The sequence below is a fragment of the Camelus ferus genome, chromosome 12 (assembly GCF_009834535.1).
Source record: "Camelus ferus isolate YT-003-E chromosome 12, BCGSAC_Cfer_1.0, whole genome shotgun sequence".
NCBI classification, from domain to species: domain Eukaryota; kingdom Metazoa; phylum Chordata; class Mammalia; order Artiodactyla; family Camelidae; genus Camelus; species Camelus ferus.
This window is the reverse complement of record NC_045707.1, coordinates 14,408,351-14,430,223: the sequence shown is the minus strand read 5'-3', so window position 1 is coordinate 14,430,223 and position 21,873 is coordinate 14,408,351. Positions and strand designations below refer to the sequence as shown.

Below are 21,873 nucleotides of genomic sequence, written 5' to 3'. Positions count from 1 at the left end.
TGCACAACTGAAATTCATTTTTCTCCTCCAACATGGCTGGAAGTCTATTTCTGTCTTTAACTCAATCATCTGGAATCTTTATTTAATAATGGCATTATGGCTTTCATTGAATTTTCTCATCACAATGAATTAAGATACAAATATTTCACCTAATAAAACCACAGTGAACATTTGGGGAGTAATGAGAATCAATCCTTTTATTTTCCACATTTTCTAAATTGGAGATGGCAATAGATTCCACTGTTTTCCCTCTGTACTAAGCATGTAATTCCTCTACACTCATTCCTTATGCACTGTGAATGTATCTTCTAACACCTGACATTGTGTAGGCTTAGAAAGTTTTTCTTAATGTCAATTCATACAATGTCTGGCTAGTGTCATAGATTCTGGCTCTTTTTTTGTATTCCAGGTTAATTTTTCCACCAGTAACATGGAAAGTACTTTCGCAGTGTTTCTCTCATAGCTGCCTTCACCTCCTTGTTCTTCAGGCTGTAGATGTGTGTATGTATACATACATATGTGTGTGTATAATGCCTCAACACATTACTATTACACAGAATATTCATTTAAGTTTACCTACGTGTTCAAACTTTCAGTTGCTCTTAAGTCATTCCTCTGTGGCAATGTTTCCACTTAGGAACATATTTCTTCTACATAAAGAAATCCTTTCAGTATTTTTATTGTGAAAGTATACTAGTACCAAATGTATTCAGCTATTGTTTGTCTGAAAATATTTCTCTTTCACTTCTTTTTTGAAAAGGCACACTTTAAATAACTTTTTATTACCAGGTGAAGTTATGTAGTTACAGAGTAATTAGAAACTTCTGAAAGAGCATAACTGTTTAAAAAATGGCTCACTTCACTATATAAATAATGTCTAGTATCTCATTGGTATATCACTATTCAAAAGGCCTTGACCAAAAAAGTCCCAAGTAAAACACTCAATCCAATGTTTTAAGCCCCGCTTTGTTAATTAAGCTTATGAGCACATGTGAGGCTGCTAAAGAAAAGGGATACAAAATCAGGCAGAGCTGGGGACACTGGCAATGCTTAGGGCTGTCAGCCAGACTCCAGACAAGGAGATGAGGTAGTTCTTTTCTGAGTCACTCTACTTGAATTATTATCCTGTTATTCGACACAGTAGATCATTAGAGAAATGAAAAATGAACTAACATAATAAGGAGGTTACTGAATTATTGGGACTACATGTCATGTTTACATTTAGCAAATTCAGATAGCCGTAACAAAAATAGCCTCCATCATTGTCAGTTATGAAGATAATTATCCATCTAGCCTTTTATGTTTGCTGGATAACAATACAGAACAGATGAGCTATAAATGATACTGTTCTATGTCAAAAATACTAGCTTTTAAAATTTGTGTTTACAAGCACTCACTGCTTCAAGGTTAGGCTTGTTAAGTGATTAAGAACAATTTTACAGCAACGTGTATGTATTTCATTCTAAAAGAATAAAATGCAAAAAAAAGAAACAGCTGTTATTTTTGTTTGCAACCTGGGAAATTGAGTTATTTTGCTGATGTATGGTCATTTTAGGTCCATGCCTCCTTCTGAAAATGCTACACACCCAGATTTTAAATGCATCAAAGTTATAACAGGTTCCATCTCAGACTTGGTCAGAGCCAAATATTGCAAGCAACTGATTGCTCAGCTCAAACAATGTGTAACTAACATGTTGGGAACAAGCTATGGAGCAAGGGAACATAGATAGATTAATAGAGACTTTTTATTTAAAGGTAAAATATTCCAAATGGCCCTCTGGAACAGGTTATTTCTACTTTCACACTTGTCAACCTGTATATGATCTCCTAATTTTAATTTCTTTCTTCTTAAATAAGGGGCTGATTCGGACTGACTAGCTGAGAATGATGTCTATAAGAGAAAAAGATTTCTGTGGTTATAGAGCTTCTGATAGGTTTGCAGAAGTTATAGGTAAAGAGGGTAGTCGAGAAGTAAACCAGCTTCACTGTATGCCCCAAAGACTTTCTCAGTGGTATTGACAGAAGCTGCTAATCCTAGGTTATACTTTGTAGCTGTGGGCATGATCTGCCTGGCAGAAAACTCCGTAGTGTAAACTAAACCAAAATACGTAATGTTTTTCTTGGATGCACCTGATACTCTGTTTTGGAACCCGCTGTGGGTACAACAGGAATACTTGTATCGTGCTTTCAAATTTTCTTTCTAAACTCTCTTGAACAAACATGAGTAAGTGGTAGTTAGAATCTGTCATATTTGAAGGTCCAGTGGTCATAGCTGACATGATTATATTCTTCAGCCACTCCTTCAGCATTCAGGTAGAGATCAGAAATAACCATAATGTTCCTCCCCAGAAAACTCTTATCAGATTCTGAAGTTGTTGGTCCACTGGAAACTTCCGTAATGATTGTAGCTTTGACTCTGAGTGCATTGGATTTGGTCAACTGCTTCTCATTGGCAGTGGGGATCAGTATGTCATGGTCTGCTTCCAGGGCGCTTCCTTCATAGGGCTTTGCTTGGGGAATCCCAGGATTAACCCATGCTGCAATGTGAAGTCTTCTAGTTCCTTTGGGTCAATGCCATCTGAATTTCATATGTTCCCATTAGATTCACCAACATCAACACATTTAGCACTGATACAATGTAAATATCTCAGAGGGCAGGCCATCATTGCCAAATCCCTGAATAACAAATGTTTTATCTCCAAACCCTTGTGTCATGCCTAAAATGCTCATGTAAGAAGCTTCATTGAGGAAGTTTTCAATCCTATGGAAAACACCATGACCAGTAGCAGAGTCAGGTCTGTGGATACCACCCTGACTGATGGGTTTACCAGTAACTGTGGGCATGTTACTACCTAAGGTCCCTATGGTGCTGGCATAAGTATCAGCAATCCAGGACATCTCTCGCTCACCTGTGCCTGTCTAGGGCAGACCCATCAAGATTTACTGAATCTCCTTTTTTGGTAATTACATGGTGAACTTCCTTGTGATCTTTTCCAATTCAGTATCGATGTGGTTCTTGAGTGATCTTAACACCAGCTTTTGGCAACCTCAAATGGCACATAAACCACAGCAGATTATACGTCATCAGAGTAGCCAAAGCTTTTACTTCATCTACACTCACATCTTCTCTGTAATGGATACTTCCCTACAGGGTGTGACGTGCTGGCTGTGCTGGGCCCCATAGCCCTCAGTGTCCCCCCAGGAGCCGCTGCCACGCAGGCTGGGGAAGGGCAGGATCCATATGTGGTTTCAGGGGTCGATGATTTTCCTGATGCCACGCACGGGTTCCGCTTCTGCTCCTCATTCTCCCAGATCTCAACGTCTTCTATCAATCAGCTGGTCATTCATAATGCTCGTGCCACGGTCGGTTGAAGAAGCTGTCTACCACCTTGAGGAAGCTGGGGTTATATCGCGGTTGCTATGGTGTCGCCAGGTGGGCGGGCCCAGGAGGCCAGGGCGCATGCGGAACGGAACGTGGGGCGAGGCCTGGAGGCGAGGCGCGCTCTCCGAGGCTTTAGGGCGAGCTGCCTTTTAAGCTTCCTGCCTTCCTCGCTGTCCTCTCCTTTGTCACCACCCGGCACCTGATCTGGAGGAGCCGCCTCTGCCGTGGCTGAGCAACACGTGGAAACGACGGGGTGGGACCCGGCATCCTGCGCGCCTGGCCTGGGCCTCCGCCCGGCCTCTCCCCACCTCACCTCGGCTCACCTGCCGGTCGTGGGGCGACGGAGGAGCTCGTCCTGCATTTTTGAGGTATGCTTTCTTTCATTTTGAGGTGCATTCTGAGGTACAGAACTCTAGTCTGCATTTGTTTTCTTCATCTTTTTCAGAACTTAATTTATAGTCTTAAGGCTTCCATCACTTATATTGGGAAATAAGTTTCAGTCTAATATTTGCTCCACTGAAGGCAGGCTCACCCTTACTTATTTCCTGGGTAAAAAGTGCAAAAATCGAAGCCCTCAACCCAAGGCGCTTTCCTGTCCCACCCTTGGGTCTTTCGTGAAGTGAGAGGGCCTGTGCATGCTTAAATAAGCAGCACATCCTGGAGCTCCAGGCACACTCCTCAGGCCTGGTGTGCACACGCTTGTGGAGAGAGGGCGATGAGGCCTGGAAATAGGCCTGAGGCTGTTTGGGCAGGGAATTCCAAGGGCCGGGATCTTTGGAGTGCGATTTACAGAGTGCTGGCTGTGGGCGGTAGTGTATCAGCTGGACTCCGCAGGACACATGCCCAGGCCTGGGCCCCAGTTGCCTAAAGGGGTCTAAAGGTGGTGTGTTCAAAGGTAGTTTGCCTTTTGTCTCAAGCTGTTTTAAAACTTTTCTTTTTGTGTTTGATTTTCAGTGGTTTATGGTGCATGTCTAGATGTGGTTCCTTTTGTATTTATCCTGCTGGAGGTTCATAGCGGTTGTTAAACGACTCTCTGTTATCTCTAAACCCACCCTTAAGCTTTGTGATGTGCAGAATTGTATGTTTGTTCTTCCTGTCTTGACATCTCATGCTGTACTACCCTTAAAATGTTTTCATAGTGTCAGAAAAAAAGAATATAGGAAGTATACTTTTTCTTTGACATCCGACTCCTCTTAGTTTGTGGCACTAGAGGGAGACTACTCACTGTTTCTGTTAGCATAACCCCAGCAATAGATGGGGTTCCACTTGCAGCTTTTTCTCAGCATTCCTGGAACTAGTCTCCTCAAGCGTTCGCAGACAGAGCAGCTGCAAGAAAGCTCCCCTTCCCAAAGACCTCTTCTCTGAGCTCCTCAGATAGCTGCACAGCTGGGCAGCACCCCTCTTCAGGAAGTCCCAGCTGACAGAGCATCTCCTGCAGGTTGTTAAACGCCTCTCTCTTATCTCCAAACCCACACCACAGTGGAAGATCTCATAGTGATCTTCTCACCGTCCCTATAGTTTTGCCTTTTCCAGAATGTCATACTCTTCATTTTAGCTTCCTTAGTGGCATTGATGTTGAACATCTTTTTATATGCTTATTTACTACCTGTATATGTTCTTCAGTGAGAAATCTGTTCTTTTGCCCATTTTTAATTGAGTTATTCATTTCCTTATTGTTGAGTTTTTAAAGTCTTTTGTTTAGCTAATGTGTCTTTTGCAAATATTTTCTCCCAGTCTGTGACTTGTCTTCTCATTATCTTGACTTTCAGAAGTAAAATTTTGAAGGTAACTCCATCAACACCCCTTTTTTTTGAAGTTTTACCTATTTTTCTGGGTGAATTTTGCTATCTTTGTCAATGTCTATAAAATGTCTTACTGGGATTTTATATTGTATTACCTGTTTTTGGAACTGGAAAACCACTAAAAGCATTTTAAATACTGTTGAGTTAGCATGAAAATAGAAAGCATCCTTGTATAGTTTTTGTTTTCAAAACAACCCTCAAATTATGAAGTCATCTTATCATGTGAAAAAATTTCCATTACTTTTGTAGTCTTAGTTTAAAAAATCAACATTTGTCTTTTAACAAATGCCAAGTCAACATCTAATGAGGTGATGGTTTTTAAAACTTTTGTTTTTATAATGTATTCTTGTTTATTATTTTACTTGTATTGTGACAAATTCTCATGCCACCTAGGGTTAAACTCTACACTGTCTAATTTTTTTAAAAAATTAATTTTTATTGAAGTGTAGTTGATTTATGTTTCAGGTATACAGCAAAGTGATTCCGTTATACATATATATATATAAATATGTATTCTTTTTCAGATTCTTTTCCATTATAGGTTATTACAAGATATTGAATATAGTTCCCCGTGCTATATAGTAGGTCCTTGTTGTTTATCTATTTTATATATAGTAGTGTGTATCTGTTAATCCTGAATTCCAAATTCACCCCTCCCCAATATTTGTATACTTTTTATATGTGATTTTTTTGTGTAAGTTTTGTTTAGAAAAGAAAGAGTAAGTTAAGAACTCCATCTTCCCTGTCATATGTGCATTTATATGTGCCAAGGTCACCATCTTTGACAAATATCCTATATAGCTTTTTCCTGTAGGAAATATTTTTTGACTCCGTGGCTTTTTCACAGTCTCGGGGATAGCTATGTTGGAATCATAGACTGTGAGACCATCTGGATTACAGGATATTAGAAATGAAAGAAGCCTTTACCATTTTCTATTTATGCCTCCTTATTTACAGGGAAGGGAATTGAGAATTGGTGGTGTTCTCTGAATTACATCCCACTACCCAGTAAGAACAAATAGGGTAAACGTCTTTCACACCACATTTATTTTATCAGTTGTTGTTTGCTGGTTTCTTTGCTTGGCAGTTGTGATGTGTGTGGGTCTCACTCGATTTCCAAGTTCCCCGTTGTAGCCACAGACCCTGGCATTTCTGCCTGTGAGTATCATTCCCTCTTCTGGATCAGTGGGGATGTCTGCCTAATAACTTTTTTTCCCCAGGCAACCAAAGCTGTGCCCTAGATGTCACAGTCACATAGATGGGAATAAAAGAAATTTAGTTTACCAGGCAGGTGGCACCAAAAGTAAAAGCAGACCTCTTGGTGATACTTCTGCCCTCTTTACCCTATCCCAAGATATCCAGCTCAGACTGAGGGAGGAGAGCCACTGGTTGTGTACCACCTGCTTTCTGCATAGGGCCCACTCTTTGCTACCCTACTCTTGCTGCCTGTGTGGTACTGAAGAGGAAGGAAGTTTCCTGCCTTAATTTCCAAGTCAAAACTGAGGTTTGAATGATAATAGAGGTTTTGTGAATGTATATGTTCTTTTAGAAAGATGTAATCTTGTTGCAAAATACTGGGACGTTTTGTGTATTTTGCTGATACATGGAGAAAATGGGATAAAATATTTGAAAGGGGACTATTCAAGAAAATACAGAGTCACTGTACTTAGGCACACGCAGATCAGTCTAATTTTCTCCATCAGTCATCATGCAGATTCGACAGGGTCATACAGATGGTGTGGCTAGCTTAGTGTATGCTACACACAGGTGAGCATCTGTGGGGGTCTTTTTCTCCATATGAGATTAGGTATCAGGTGAAACTAGGGAGCAGGGGAGTTAAAAAGGTTGAGGAAATGGCCTACCACTTAAGCAGTTCCTTTGAGGGCAGTACACTCAAGTATTTTATTAATGAAAGTCTTGACAGTGGGGTCTATTATGGACCTACAGTATTTGACTTTTGATTCTGAATTAAGCACCAAAGGTAATATAAGTTTCCAGAGCACTTTCCAGAAGTGAATAATGGGCCTCACATTTCTAGTGTGTGTTTAAACTTTTTTTCCATTTCCCTATCCCGTAGTTGTCTCTGATTCCTGAACACTCCTCCCTCCCTGTACAAGAACTACCTAGCAGTGTTTGGCTCTTTGCCTCAGTCACAGAGACCAAAAGATCCTGGCTCAGCCCTGCCCTCAGGCTTCTACCCTCTCACTCGATTATCCCTCATATTGGACCACACCTGCTGGGGGGGTTGCTCTGTCATGTTGGAGTGAGGACTTATGAGGCCTGGGTTCCTGGCTACAGCAGGATGGGCAGGGTGGAGGTCAGGGGAAAGGCCATCTGGGTGAAACACCGGGCAGGAGCAAAGGTGGTCTTCTTCCTTGATTGTAGGGTTAGGGTCTAGGGTAGCAAGCTGATTGATCAGAGAACTGGCTTCTCAGTTTGTGGGCCTGGACCCCTGACGGCTGCTCTCCACTGCTTGGCAGCAGTCTTCCCATCTTCGGGGTCATCCCAGAATCTGAACGCTTGACACTCCTGTACCAGATAGAGAAGGCTGTGAACGTTTAAGGGAGAGAGATCTCATCTCTGGGGCCCCCCTCCCTGGCCTACACTGTATTTAAGGATTTTGTTGTCAGACTCCACCAGGAATGGGCATCAGTGGCTCTGGGAGTTGCAATTCCCTGATGACCGTGTGTCCCATAGGAAAGAGCCCTTGCTGGGCATTAGGAGACTTTGTGTCTTAACGTATCAGAGCCTCTTTATCTGGAAGGTCAGGAAATTTCCTGTTTGCCTCAGAGGAATGTTAAAATAAAGTAAAATCACTGATCCAATATGGTTTCCAATAGAAAGTGCTCCTCATATGTAAAGGTTTACAACAATTATATTTAAGATTTATATAAATATGAGATTACCAGTTATTCCTTTCATAGTTTCAGCACTGATCAGTTTAAATTCAGCACTGTCTCTTTTAGAGGATTGTTTTTTATTTCACTGTGGCTAACTCTCTAGGGTAGGATCAAATTTGGTTCAAATAGGGATCTGGGAAGTTCAACATCTCCATTTCCTGGTTCAGGTGGGACCATATCTGAAATGTGTCAAACTGATTTTAAAAAGTATTTCTGAAGTCCTCTGCAGAACACGATGCTGCTGTCTTGACTACCCAGCACCCTGTTTGTCAGTTCTCACTGTTGGAAAGTCATTCCTAATGTCTAAATTAAATCTCTGGTCTTTTTTCTCCTAGTCTTTTTCTTATGGAAAAGAAATTGACATCTCCTAATGTTGGGGCAATGAACTTTCAAGTTTTTAAAATTTTCTTCTTCTGAGTCCTTCTCCATCTAACTTCCTGATTTTTTACTCCCTTTTCAGGGCTTTTCTTTCTTATCTGTCATTCTTTCTATGTTCCCTCATTTCTCCAGTTGAATGAATAGAATCTCCCAAAATCTGTTATGGTAAGGTCCAGGACTGATCCTGAGATTCCAGAGATTTCTGATGGGGCTGAGGATGGAGGAGGAAGCCCTGGCTCTGTATTTCACCATTAGTTGAGATTGATGGGGGACCACCTCCTGCCCCTTTAGAAGATACATATATTGGAAGTACAGGTTTCTGAAGGCTCAAGGCTCAGAGGCAGCAATATTGTTAGCCACTACACCCATATCCAGGTGGATGCCTTCTCCCTTGGGGACTATCAAAAGAGGGCCACTTACCCAGTCCTCGATGCAGATGATATGGGTGTCATGGAGTAGTTGCTCATCCCTGAGGGGGACACAGGAAGGAATCATTCCATTACAGGGGCCTGGAACTGTCTCCCTAGGAGCCCTGAGCCCTGCTCACATCCTTAGTTTGAAGTAAAGCCAGTCAAAGTGGGAGAGGCCAGAACTTGTGGGGAAACTAAAGACCTATAGGCCTATCGGAGAGGTGGTTGCAGAATGTGGCACCAGACATCTGGTTATTTACAAATCACACCGAATCATGGCCACCAGACCCCTGTTTAACCAGTGCTGGCCATTAGGAGTTAGCAGAATACCTCAGTCCCAGGGCACCAACACTGGAACAGGTCCTTGTATTTTTTTTTGCATGGAAAATGGGTACAAGAAGACTTGAATTCTCCTCATCTTATTCTGAATTCCCCCACCCATCCACCGCCTACCTTTAGGAAGCAGAAAAGCAACAACAGCAAGTAAAATCCCAAATCCACATTTTCACACTGGATCATCAAGCAGGTGTTCCAGGGCCCTGCAGTGACCTATTCGGAAATCAGCCTTCCTTGAATAAAGGAGAGCATCCTTCAAGCTGAAGTACGCCTAGCTGTTTTAACCTGTTGACTCCTAGGGTTCAGCAGCCAAGAGAAGTTTCCCGTGTATCTCACAAGGATTCTGCTTGGCCGTGTTGCCTTATCATTCTGGAATGGGGGTGACTGACCGGGTTTGGAGAAAGAGCAGAGGGCGTTCTCTCTGGACTGGCTGTCTTAAAAGAGCCACAAGAAGGTTCAGACTCTTTTGAGCTCTGTTTTGTGAAGGAGCTGGAAAAGCATTATAGTAGTTTCCATTCCCAGAGAGAGCCCTCAGCTAGTCAGAATCTCCTTTCAATTTCCTCCTCTAATTCCTGCACCCATATCTGAAGTATCCTCAATCTTTTCATGGGACTTGGAAGTCCCTGAATTAAATCTTATTTCATTGTGACAATAGAGGATATTTCAGTGGGCTCAGTCATTTATATCTTTCATACTCAAATTCTGATCCCTGAACCAGCAGCACATCACATGGGAGCCTCTTAGAAATACAGAATCACAGAATCTCAGGCCACCCACCCTAGACCTGCTGAATCAAAATCTGCTTTTTAACAGGGTACCCAGGTGATTTGTGTACATGCAAAAGTTTGAAAAGCCCTGATTTTTAAGTTCCTTGGAAAGAGCGCTGTATGTGGCTTATATGTCATAATCCTAGGCTCCTGGATGTTTAGATATTTTCCTGAAACACTAAAATTTGCCTGTGGGCATTTGAGAGCTATAACTTGACCACCCTGAATAGTCATTCCATTCTGATCTCCCTGCTATTCAGTCCCTCCCATCGCAGGCCTGCTGAACCCTTACACAGGGCTGGGAAGCTGCTTACCCTTGATTGTTGTCTCTCCTCTACAGAGAATTGCCATGTCTGACCAAGGACTGAGAGTTCCTCAGGCCCTCAACAGCCATTCCAAGGAAGGAATGGATCCTGCTGCCCCTGTCCAGATAACTGGACTGGACAGAGGCGAGATGAATGGTGTCTGAACTCCAACTTTCAGCCAAATGGAAGTTCCCATGGAGAGACTTTGTATGAACTCCTTCTTATTCCTTCCCACCACTCTTCGTTTAGCCAAACCTTGAAATATTGCTCTTTTACCTCGAGTCCGAGCATCTTCCTGGAGCTGAAAAATAATGAGAATTCAGAGAAGTCAGAGACTCAGGGGCCAGCTATAGACCTGGGGAAATGTAGGGATGCCTGTGTGAGACATATGGGCTTTTTGAGAATGGAATTAAATGCTGAGTTTCCTGAAAGCAGAATTTGTGTTGAGTGTGAGACACACAGTTTATCACATACAGTCATAATTAGTCATTCAGTGACCTCTCCTTTTTTATTCTTTCTGGCTTTTCTGCTCTCCCTTTTCTGGCCCCTTTCACTCTCCTTATTGGGTATGTGCTGGTTCTCTGAGGTGAACCTTTAAGATATGTGAAAGACCTTTAAAAATTCCCTCTTACTCATCCCAGAGTAAATAGCTGCTGCTGGTATACACTTTGGGCCCCTTGAGCTCCCAGTTGGCGGCCAGATGGTGTTTCTACATAACAGTGCTCTAGGGCAGGGTCTTAACATTTGCCTAATCAGAAAGAAAGCACCTTCTGAATCTCTCTCTCCTGGCTATCTTTTGCTTGACTCTGTCTCAGTATTTAAGTACAAAAATGGCCCTTCTAATTTGTTTGTGACTACAGTGTCTGTCAGACTGACAAAACAATGTGCACCAGCCTGGGTGGTCTCTAAGGGCAGGGATTGTGCCTAGGTGAACCCCATGAAAAAGGACTAGAACTTGAAGAGAGCTTCAGCACAGAGGATGTCAGATGGGGCTTGTACCTTTGTTTATAGGCCCTGAGAGGATGGAAGTCAACACACACAAGTCCCATTCACGGACAAGCCACCTCCTCCCGCTAGCTCACGTCCTGTTGGGAGGAGACTTGGGCCTCAGGGGACTAAAGTTCTGGGCAGAGTGGAGGCATCCGACACCAAGGAAAACCTGGGTGAAGATATCAAGCTTCTGATCTCTGCCCTCTTTTACCCGCAGCCAGTTGGAGGCAAAGGCTGGTGTAATTTTTCCCTAAGGTAAGCCTCAGGCACAGCAGCAGAATACAATGACATGATTCTTGGAATAGAAAAGGGCTTAGTTCAAAGGCTAAGAGTGGTACAGATAGTGAAATAGAGGGGATTTCTTTTCAGTGCCTTCTCAATTACTTTACCCATCACTTTTCCCCAACCAGAAAGAGAGAGCTACTGTTTCTGAGACCATGGGAGTCTCGTATTATTTTTAGATTTTAACTTTAATGAAATTAGATCTTTATTCAGAGGAACAAAAGTTAAGAAATCTGTACAAAAGTTTCTCAGTTCCTGTGGTTTTATACTATTAGTACTTGTTCCAAGTTTTGTGTTTGCCTGTGTAGCAGTCTGTTGATAAGTAATGTTGTTAACATAGAGCAAAAAATTAAGGTGGGACAGTCGGCTTGGCAGGACTGAGACATATCAACACCTTGAGCAAGCTAGTATACAACTCAGTGTCTGGGGCCAGCCAATAATATACTGCATGCTTGACTATATTTTAAATATTTGATAAGTGTTTGTATAGAAAAAAGACTGAAATCTGTGTGGAAGAAGAGCAGAAGAGGATTGTTCTGCTTAGCCAAAGTTTAGATCTGGGCTCTATTTGTATTTCCCTGCAATTAATACACGTATTCTCCTAATAAGGAAATTTACCATGTCATTTGGGGCTTCTAACTCAGTCACTTTTCAGTATTTCATATAACTGCATAGAATATTCTTGCAGAGAGTAGTTCTGGTAGATACAAATTTTTCTCTGTGTTTTCATATTTCCACAAGGGAATTGTTAGGCATCTTCTTGCCTTAGCTTCCTGGACTGACAAGTCCAGCTACTTTTTTGAGGGAGAAATACTTAGATAAAGAAATGAAACTAAAACCTTGATCAGAGTCAGCATCACAGTAGGGTATGGGAAAGACAGGAGCAAGGGAAGTAATGTGACCAGGGAGTTTAGTGAATGGAAATTTAATCTCACCTCCTTCTGTATATCCCTAAAAGCCATTAGCACCTGACAGAAGACAAAAAATTATGGAAAAATTAATTTTATAGACTTTATTACAAAGGGATATAATATATAGAATCTCCCAGTTGGGCTGTAGAGTGTGAAGGTCAAGAGACTATGGCTTCCTAGCTGTAAGCAATACATCCCATTGATTTGGGGGCCACTGTTTCTCCATATGGTAAATGGGTGAAATACAGGAAGTTATTTAAAGAGCGCTGAGTTGTGAAAAAAATGTAAATGAAACCCACTATTATATTTCATTTCAGTTCATTGGTCCATGTTCTGAAGCTGAGCATAGCTGTTAAGATCAACCCTACACAATACACAGGAGGACAACACCAAATGTTGGTGAATTTCTTCACAGAGCAGCTGGAACTCGAACTGCAACACAGCACAGCTGGAGCTCTCGTACATTTTTAGAAGGAGCGTAGAATTGTGTGATGACTTTGGGAAAAAGCTCTGGCAGTTTCTTGTAAAACTAAAAATGCACCTATGCTCTCACTCATCCATAGATAGATACAATGACCATTGGAAATCTGAATTTCTTCAGTTTGGGGAGAGGATGAGGACTTTAAGACAGATGGCTGTATCTTATTTGGTGGAAATATATAGAGTTTTTGTTGATATTCAGGAGTTTCAACGTGTGTATAAGGGTGCATATGGAAGCTGAATAGTCAATGGGGTGGGCTGTGCCAGTTATCAACTTACTGCGGCTCAACAACCCTGTGTTCACTCTTTGTTATATCATATCTATCTTTTATTAGGTCATAGGTATCCATTTATGTTGGATGGTTTTCTGACCCATATCTAAGCAACTCATTCTTTAGTAATAAAATAATTGTAAGAACATTATTCTAACATTTAAATTAAGATTATTTCTTTCTGTAAAACTTATAGGAAGAGTCACTGAAAATCATAGAGAATAAAAAGGTTGATCACGTTACTCATTTCATATAATATTGTTCAATGCGGGCTTGCAGAAAAGGCTATAAAGACTTACACTTATTTTAAAAAAATTTTTAACATCCATAATCTTTGATTTAATAAAGTCTTTTTCTGCTTCGCTTCATATGGGCAATTGACACTGTAAGTTCAGAAGGGATCAATTGTCCTCTAATTCTCATCTCCATGTCAGAGTTTAAATGTACATACAACTAGAATGTCAAGATTGGGAAGCTCAAGTAGCTGATATTTTTGAGAAGGTCTCAGAAACTCCAAGTAAATACCTATCTTCTGTGAAAGTTCCCAACGGTTTGCTTTGGCTGTCTATGGGCATAACGAGCTTCTGCACTGACGTACTAGTCAAAAATAGGGTGAAATCTGGCATTTTCATGTTTGAGAATTAGTTACCTTGGCTGTCATTTTCCTGTTGCTGGGAAACCAAGGACGTTTTGTCAAAGTAAAAAAGACATCCCTTTTTATAGAAATTAAAAGAATTTACTCTCACATTCATTAAATATAAGTCTATTTAAAGCAGTTTCAACAGGGAAATATATACAAGATCCTGTGGTATCTCACAGCGAAAAAAATGTGACAATGAATATATGTATGTTCATGGATAACTAAAAAATTGTGCTCTACACTGGAATTTGATGCAGCATTGTAAAATGAATATAACTCAATAAAAAATGTTAAAAAAAAAAAGCAATTTCAGAAAGCAGGGCTTACTAATGCAGATTCTGAAACTAACTGCTTATGGCATTGCTTCAGGTGGAAGGCTGAAGGCAGCAGGTTCTCATCGGTGACCTACTGGGCCTATGTTTCTTTTCCAACTCATAGTTTTCAGAACCCAAAACATTCTCTTGATAGGATTCAGTAATTTCATTCATTATCAAAAATGAATTATCTGTCTTCTACAAAAGAAGATACTTTTCAACTGGATCTCTTATGCAATTTAAATGATTTAATCTAATTTCCTTGAAGTAAAATTAAAATATTATCTTTTTCATAACCAAAGAAAGGGCAGTTCTTCATATCCAAGTGTGGACTCATTTCTTTTACTTCTTTTTAACACTTTAGGAGTGTCTAGTAACAGGTCTGAGTTTCTCAAATCTAATAAATTAAAGAACGGGAAAGCTCCAGGCATACTTTTTTACTTTTAGTCATTATTCACATTTAAATTATTGTCAATAAATTTGGAAATATGTAGAACATTTTGAAGTGTTAAAAAAATGTTGTTGGCAACCTCTGATGCCACAGAGCAAATCTGGCATTTGTGCTTCTTCAGAATCTTTATCAAAATACTCTGAAGAAAATTTGGTAACAAAGAAGTTTAGTAACAAAGCAATTTATCATTGTAAATAATGCAAAGCAGAATGATGTCCAACTACTGAAATTATGTTGAAATTATATCTGAATGACATAGGCAAATTTTATGTCTTTTAATGTCTTGATATAGATCTTCTAGACATAGTCAGTGGGAGAAATCAATCCTCCTCTGTGCTAATGACAAGATCCTAATCATGTTCCAGACAGGAACTCCAGAAGCAATGGGCCCACTTAGCATATTACACTCCGAAACAACAGCTCACTAGTAATTATACAAAAGTTAGTCATTTTATGGACTTAATTTGGCATTCAAGTAGATAAAACTAAACACCTGTACTCTTCAGGTTGATTCCTTTACTTTTTGAGAGTTTTATTTTGGAGCTAACTCATTCTGGAAGGGCTAAATCTTTTATTCTATGATACAGGAATCAAGGGTCACAGTCAAGTGTTTGTCAGACAATTTAAGTGGCTCTAGAAGTAAAATAGCTTTCTTTCTGATCAGAAATGGAGTTAGAATCATTAATTGGTAACAACAAAATGGTAACATTGCCTTCTTCTCTCTGAGAGTTAAAATAAATGGCTTTTTCAGTACTTGCCCTAAGGTGCTGGCTAGTGGATGAGCAACTATTCATTACATAGTGCTTGTTAAAAGGCTAGCAGAGAAAAAACATTTGAAAGGGGTTATCTAATGAATAGGTGGATGTTGAGAATGGACACTGAGATGCACAGATACAAGGAGTCTCTATGAGGGTTTGGGACTGGATGAGTAATAGAACAAGCTGGGAGGGAGCATGGTAATTCTTCACCATCAATCAGCAGATTGCTCAAGGGGAAAGAGAGAAATTTGCTCCTTTAAGTCCCCTCTCCCTTCTCCTATCTCTCACCATGCTGTCAAAGATGACCCTCATGTACTCACCTGGTCCCACAGGGTTTCAGTGATTGTTACCTGTATTTCCTGTTGAAATAAGAGACAAATCTTGGGTGAAATGAGAGACAAATCTTGGGAATGTTACCCTAACTCTCCTGGAATCTGAATCGACGCATCATGAAGCTGACAGAATACAAAGTACTTTTTGGAATTGAGATGCACGCTTGAAGTCATGCCATTTGTCAGGCAGCCCAAAGTCTTCTTCAGCCCTACTGTGTCATTTTCAGCCTGTATCTTCTGTCATCTCTTTATCTAATCAGTGGGTGGCAGGTATAAACAGACTCACATGTTTACCCACCTTATTAACACTCACATAGTCTGCCTGCTCCTGGAGTCATCAAGTGTAGTAGTGGCATTGAAGGTGTTACCTGGTTTTAGCAGACAGTGACCTACCAGCTGGTCAAGGCACTCCGAGCTACAATGCCGAAGTCCTCCAAGATATGGTCCTCATTAGGCAGTTTTCCCATCTCCTGGCCACACAGCCTTTCCACCTTTGCTTTCCCCAGGAACTAGGATCCCCAAAGGAACCAGTGTATTTGGAAGTCTTACCCACCTCTGGTCTCATTGTGTCTTCAATGGGTTTTCTGGAAAGAAAGGGTGATATAAATCTGATGAGGCACTGGGTAGGTGACATCAGCAAAATGGCAGTATAGGAGATTACAGCCCTCATATCCTCAACAGAAAACATCAAATTTTGACAACCATCCTTGGATGGAAATATCTTTATGGGAAACCAGGAGCCCGGTGGAGAGATTCCAGCACCACATTCAAGAAAAAAAAAAAATCCATGAATAGATGCATTCAAATGGGTAAGAAAAACAGTTTCACTTTACTCATGTCACTCCTCCCAAAGGCAGCATAGCTTAGTGCCAATAGGGACCCTTTCAGCCTGCGATTTCTTCTGTCGGGGAAAGTGAGAGTGGAATGAACACCTTGATTCCCCAGCCTTGTAAGACATTGGCTTAAAGGCCCACTTCTGCTTCACCCTACTCAGATTACTGAAGTAATTGGCGTAGCTGAATCGTGTTGGGGGGGCTGGGAACAGGAAAAAGGGGTGGGCACGGGTGGCGTCTATCACATGGATCTCAAAAACCAGCTGCAGTTCCTACTAGCCGGTTTGTGGACTCCACCAAGAGGGCAACCCGTGAACACTGTGGGACTCCTCAACTGCAGGTCACCCCCTCAGCTGACTGACACATGCCCCCAGCACTTCACACACCCCCCGAGATGGTGCATGCAAGCCTCTTCAGACAGGATGTAGCCATCAGTATCTGGCTCAACTATGTGGGGATGGGAGAAGATGTGCCATCTTGAATGCTCTTGGGCACCACAATGGGGAAAAGAAACAGGAGGCTCTAAGTTCCCAAAATGACTTTATGGGATTAAGAGAAGGCACAAAATCCTAAGCTCTCTTTAAGAGAGAACGAGAAGACAAGGGTAAATGCACCCATAGGAAAGGCCTGAGACTACCCTCCACCCCCATTCCCACCAAATCTTTAACTGGGCTGATTGGTGAAGAAGATCTTTCACTCCTGAAGTCAGTCAGTAAAGAATGGAAGAGGGGACTGCTTCTTCAGATAAAAAGACCACAATGCAACAGGAAGAATCAAGGAAACATAACACCACCAAAGAAACAAAATAAAGCTTCAGTGATGGATCCCAAAGAAATGAGATCCATGAGTTGTCTAACAAGTAATTCCAAACAGTTATATTAAGTAGGCTCAGTGAACCACAAGAGAACATGGACAACTAATGGAAATCAGGAAAACGGAACAAAATGAGAAGTTCAACAAAGAAACACAAACTGTAAAAAAGAACCAAACAAAAATTCTGGAGCTGAAGAATACAATGACTGTGCTGAAAAATTCAATAGAGAGCTTCAACAGCAGACTTGATCAAGGAGAAGACAGAATTATTGAACTTGGAGACAGATAATTTGAAATCCAGAGAAATAAAAATTAAAAAAAGAATGCAAAAGTGTGAAGAAAGCGTATGTGACTTACGAGAAACTATCACATGGCATAATATGGGCACTTTGAGAACAGGGAAAGAGAAAAGGATAGAAAACTATTTAAAGAAATAATAACAGAAAATGTCCCAAATCTGAGATGGGAAATTAACATCTAGATCTGTGATGCTCAAAAATTCCAGAGAAGCTGAACATCAAGAGATCTTCACCGATACATTGTAATCAAATTGTCTAAAGTCAAAGAGAATTTGGAAAGCAGCAAGAAAAAGTGAATGCCACATTCAAGGGAACTCCTGAAAGACTATCAGGGGACTTCTCAGCACACATCTTGTAGGCCAGGAGGGAGTAGGAAGATAGAATCAAAGTATCAAAAGGAAAAAACCTGCTAACTAAGAATATTTTACCTGGCAAAGCTGTCCTTCAGAAGTGAAGCAGAGATGAAGACTTCCCAGACAAACAAAAGCTTTATCACCTCTAGACTTGGCATACAACAAATGCTAAAGGGAGTTCTTCAAGTTGAAATGAAAGGATGATAGCATGATGAAAACATAAGTAATAAATCTCACTGGAAAAGGTAAGTATATAGTCTGATTCAGAATACTTTAATACTCTAAGTGTGGTGCTTAAATCACTTTTAATACTAGTATGAAAGTTAAAACAGAAGCATTAAAAATAACTATAGCTGCAATAATTTTTAATGGATACACATTATAAAAAGATGTAAATAGTGATCAGTAACATAAAATGTGGGGAAGGGGTGAAAAAAATGAAGAGTTTTTGTATGCAGTCACAGCTGTTCAGCTTAAAAGAGATACAGTATAGGATGTTCTGTGTAAGCCTCATGGTAACCACAAAGAAAAAACCTTTAGTAGATACACAGAAGATAAAAAGGAATCAAAGCATGCTGTTATAAAAATTCAACAAGTCACAGAAGATGACAGCAAGAGGGGAAGAAAGGAACAAGAGAACTATAAAATAGAGCACAAGAACATGGTAATGGTAATTATTGGTAATTATCAACTAGGCAAGAGTTAAGAAGTGTTGATGAGGATGTAGAGGAAAGGAATTTTGAGCACTCTTAGTGGGAATGTAAATTGGTGCAGCCATTTTGTAAAACAGTATGGAGGTTCCTCAAAAAATTAAAAATACAACTACTATAGATCCAGCAATTTCACTTCTGGGTGTATATTCAAAGGAACTGAAATTATTGTTCTTAACAGATACCTGCATTCCTATGTTCATTGCAGCATTACTCAGAACAGCCAAAATATGGAAACAACTTAATGTCCATGATGGACGGGTGGCTAGGGACAGCTCTTTCTCAGTCTAAATCCACGCCACGATCCTTGTCCTGAAAACCTCCTTACTTTTAAGATTCTTCTCCCCATGGATTTCATTGGCCTATTCTAGGGAATAGGGAGGAAAGAGAAAATAAAACAGAACTGGGTTCATCTTGAGTTTTCTCTTCTAGTTTCTCCTCTAGCTGAGTTTTAATTCAAATCCTTGTAAACAGAGATAGTGAATAACTGACAAACTGAGTAAATGATACTGGGGGAAAGGGTTAGGAGGGGGTGTGTGTGTGGTGTGATATGAAAGAGAATATTTTATATATATACATTATATGTATATTTTTTATATTATATATATGTGTGTGTGTATATATATATATGTATAAAGAGACAGACAGGAGGATTAGAGGAGCGGGGAGAGGGGGTGAGGGGGCAGGAGGAGAGGAGAAGAGATGCACTCACAGTATTATTCTAGTCATTCGTTACTGGAAGTTGGGGCTGAAGAAGATCCAGACTCTATTAACCAGGCACTGAAGTAGGTGCCCTGATCCACATATCTTATCCTCAAACAGTGGACTGGGCTATTTACTGTGCAGCAAACTGAGGCTCTGATAGTAGTGAAAAAGCTTGAGATTCCAGCCCAGGTCTGTTTGATTCCGCTCTTTGTTATGACTTCTCCAAAAGAGGACACATAAAATGTGTCCTCTTCATTTTATAGCTGAATTATCAAAAGCCTAACTGCATGCAGTGGGAAGAATTTGGGGACAAAACAGTTTGTTTGAATTCCAGCTTCACCATGTTCCAGTTCCAGGACCTTTGGCAAGTATCTTTGCCTATGTGAATTTGTTTCTGCACCTAAGAAACAGGAGGAGTGATCTTTAGGTTTGGGGGGGTGGGTGGGTGTGAATCATAACCCTTTGTAGCTGTTAAGTTTTCAAATATTATTATTTGTTCATTTCAAATAATATTGTTATTTCAATTACTGTAATAGTAATACTGTTTTACTATTTTTAGAGTGTCTTGCCCACTTCTGCTGCCAAAACATCAGTTTATCAGCAGCGAAATCAGGTCTTTGATGTGGTTTATGAGCTTTCCTGTAAAAAACTCTCAGATACTCCAGTGTCTACTTCCTGTTTTCTTCTCGGGGTTCTGCAGCTGTCCAGAAGAGAATTCATACTCTTAGAATAGGTTTCCATCTTCCTTCAAGTTTCAGCCTTCTCAGTACCTCACTGGCTCTCAGACTTGAGGCCCAGTTAATTATTCTGGGCATTTAAATAAGATAGTCAGCCTAGAAACCTAGAAGACACTTTTAACTCTTTCTTTCTGAATTCCTACAAATTCTTACCTCAAGGTATCTCCTGCATACTTCAAAAGCTCAAGCCAAATGTCAATTCTTTCCCGACCCATAAGTTTACAGCAAGCATCCCGTTTTTTCTGATTTTATTCATAATATTGCCTGGATCTCATATTCAGTCTCAAGCAGTAGATTCTGGCCCTTTTCTCCACCCCAGGACAAAGAAAGCATGGTTTTGGGTGTCTAGAGTTGCTTTACATTGTAGGGGACATAAGGACTTCTTAGAGTAAGTTGGCCTTAGGATAAATAAATGTTCCTGGATTATATACCCAACTAACTCCTAGAGGAATGTCAGATTGATGCCCACCCTCTAGATTAGAATGATATAGGTTTGCTTTTGTTCCTTCCATTAAGGAGGTGGGGAGGAGAGACGACACGTGCAGATTCCAGCCTTCCCCAACCAGCAGATAGGTGCAGCCATAGGAGGAATGGGAGACAGGGGACCCTGTTTCTTCTCCCATAGAGAATATTCAATCTAAGGACTTTTGAGCATCTTTATTAGCCCCACTTACCTTATCTGCTGCTTGGAGGTCCTTCCTGACTTTTGTTCTTGATCCTGGAAGGCATGCTGTGCCATTTGTCCTTGAACAGAAGTCAGAGACTCTGGAGCTGAAGATGGAGATGTCTCCATGTCCTGGGGAAACATAAATGAATAGGGGGAGAGGACAGGTGTGTAGAGAAGAGAGCGCTTGCCAGTGGAGAACTACCAGGACAGATGCCTCAGTAGTTCAGGAAGCATCTGTGTTTTGAATGGGTCAGTGTGTTTGTGTGTGTGTGTGTGTGTTTGTGTTTGTGTGAAAGTGTGTGTGTGTGTATAAAGAAAGATAAGGGTGAGAGGAGGAAGGAAGTGTTTGCCCCAGATAAAGTCTCCTTGCCATCTTTTTCAGTAAGAACATAAATTCCAGTGAGAAGGTGGGTAGAAAAAAATAGAAGAGAAACTAAGTAAAAAATAATAGCTGGCTAGGGTTGGGGCTAGAGAATTGGCCAGAGGCTCCGTGAGGGGAAGGTGGGTCCTCAGGCAAGGATAGGAAATAGTGTGTAATGGATTCAAGACTGGAAAAGTCCCCATCCCACCCTACCTCACGGTCACAATCTTCATGGTCAACTAAGGGTAGCACTGTAGGCTGGAGGTCTGTCAGCTCCAGCCTTCAAGTGCTTTGTAGGGAAGAGAAAAACCCCATAGTTGATACTGTTAAAAACACATGGGGCTGAGAGGTCAAATCAGTGACCCAGGCAGAGTTGAATCCTCCTTTGACAAGTTGCTTCCCAGTTCCCCGCTCCCATCCTTCCTCACCTCCAAACCCTAGTCAGGAACTAGGGCAATTATGTCCAGAAACTTACCCAGGTGGGCTCCCCAAGCTGTTCTTCTCCCCACCCCTTCCCCCCTAGAATTTCTCCTCCTCAAGCCCCATCTCAGAACAGCCTCATCTCATCTGTGCCTTTTGTCAGCCTAGCCCTGTTCAACTCTTCTGTGACCTCAGCTGTGACCTCATAGATCTGAGACACCTGGCTCTCCCCCCACCCTCAGCCCAGGTTTCATTCCATCTAGGT

At 41.0% G+C, this 21,873-nt stretch overlaps 1 protein-coding gene and 1 pseudogene across 1 annotated transcript; both read right to left on the bottom strand.

Moving 5' to 3' along the window:
• Positions 1-1,945: 1,945 nt before the first annotated feature.
• Positions 1,946-6,353, bottom strand: LOC102512740 (annotated as a pseudogene).
• Positions 6,172-21,471, bottom strand: C12H12orf54 (chromosome 12 C12orf54 homolog). Its single transcript, XM_032492716.1, has 7 exons — positions 20,835-21,471; positions 16,264-16,294; positions 15,699-15,737; positions 12,488-12,520; positions 10,557-10,581; positions 8,883-8,931; positions 6,172-7,710 (listed from the first exon to the last, which is right to left on the bottom strand). The coding sequence occupies exons 1-7, from the start codon at positions 20,966-20,968 to the stop codon at positions 7,572-7,574; spliced, it is 450 nt and encodes a 149-aa protein (XP_032348607.1). The 5' UTR covers positions 20,969-21,471; the 3' UTR covers positions 6,172-7,571.
• Positions 21,472-21,873: the final 402 nt, after the last annotated feature.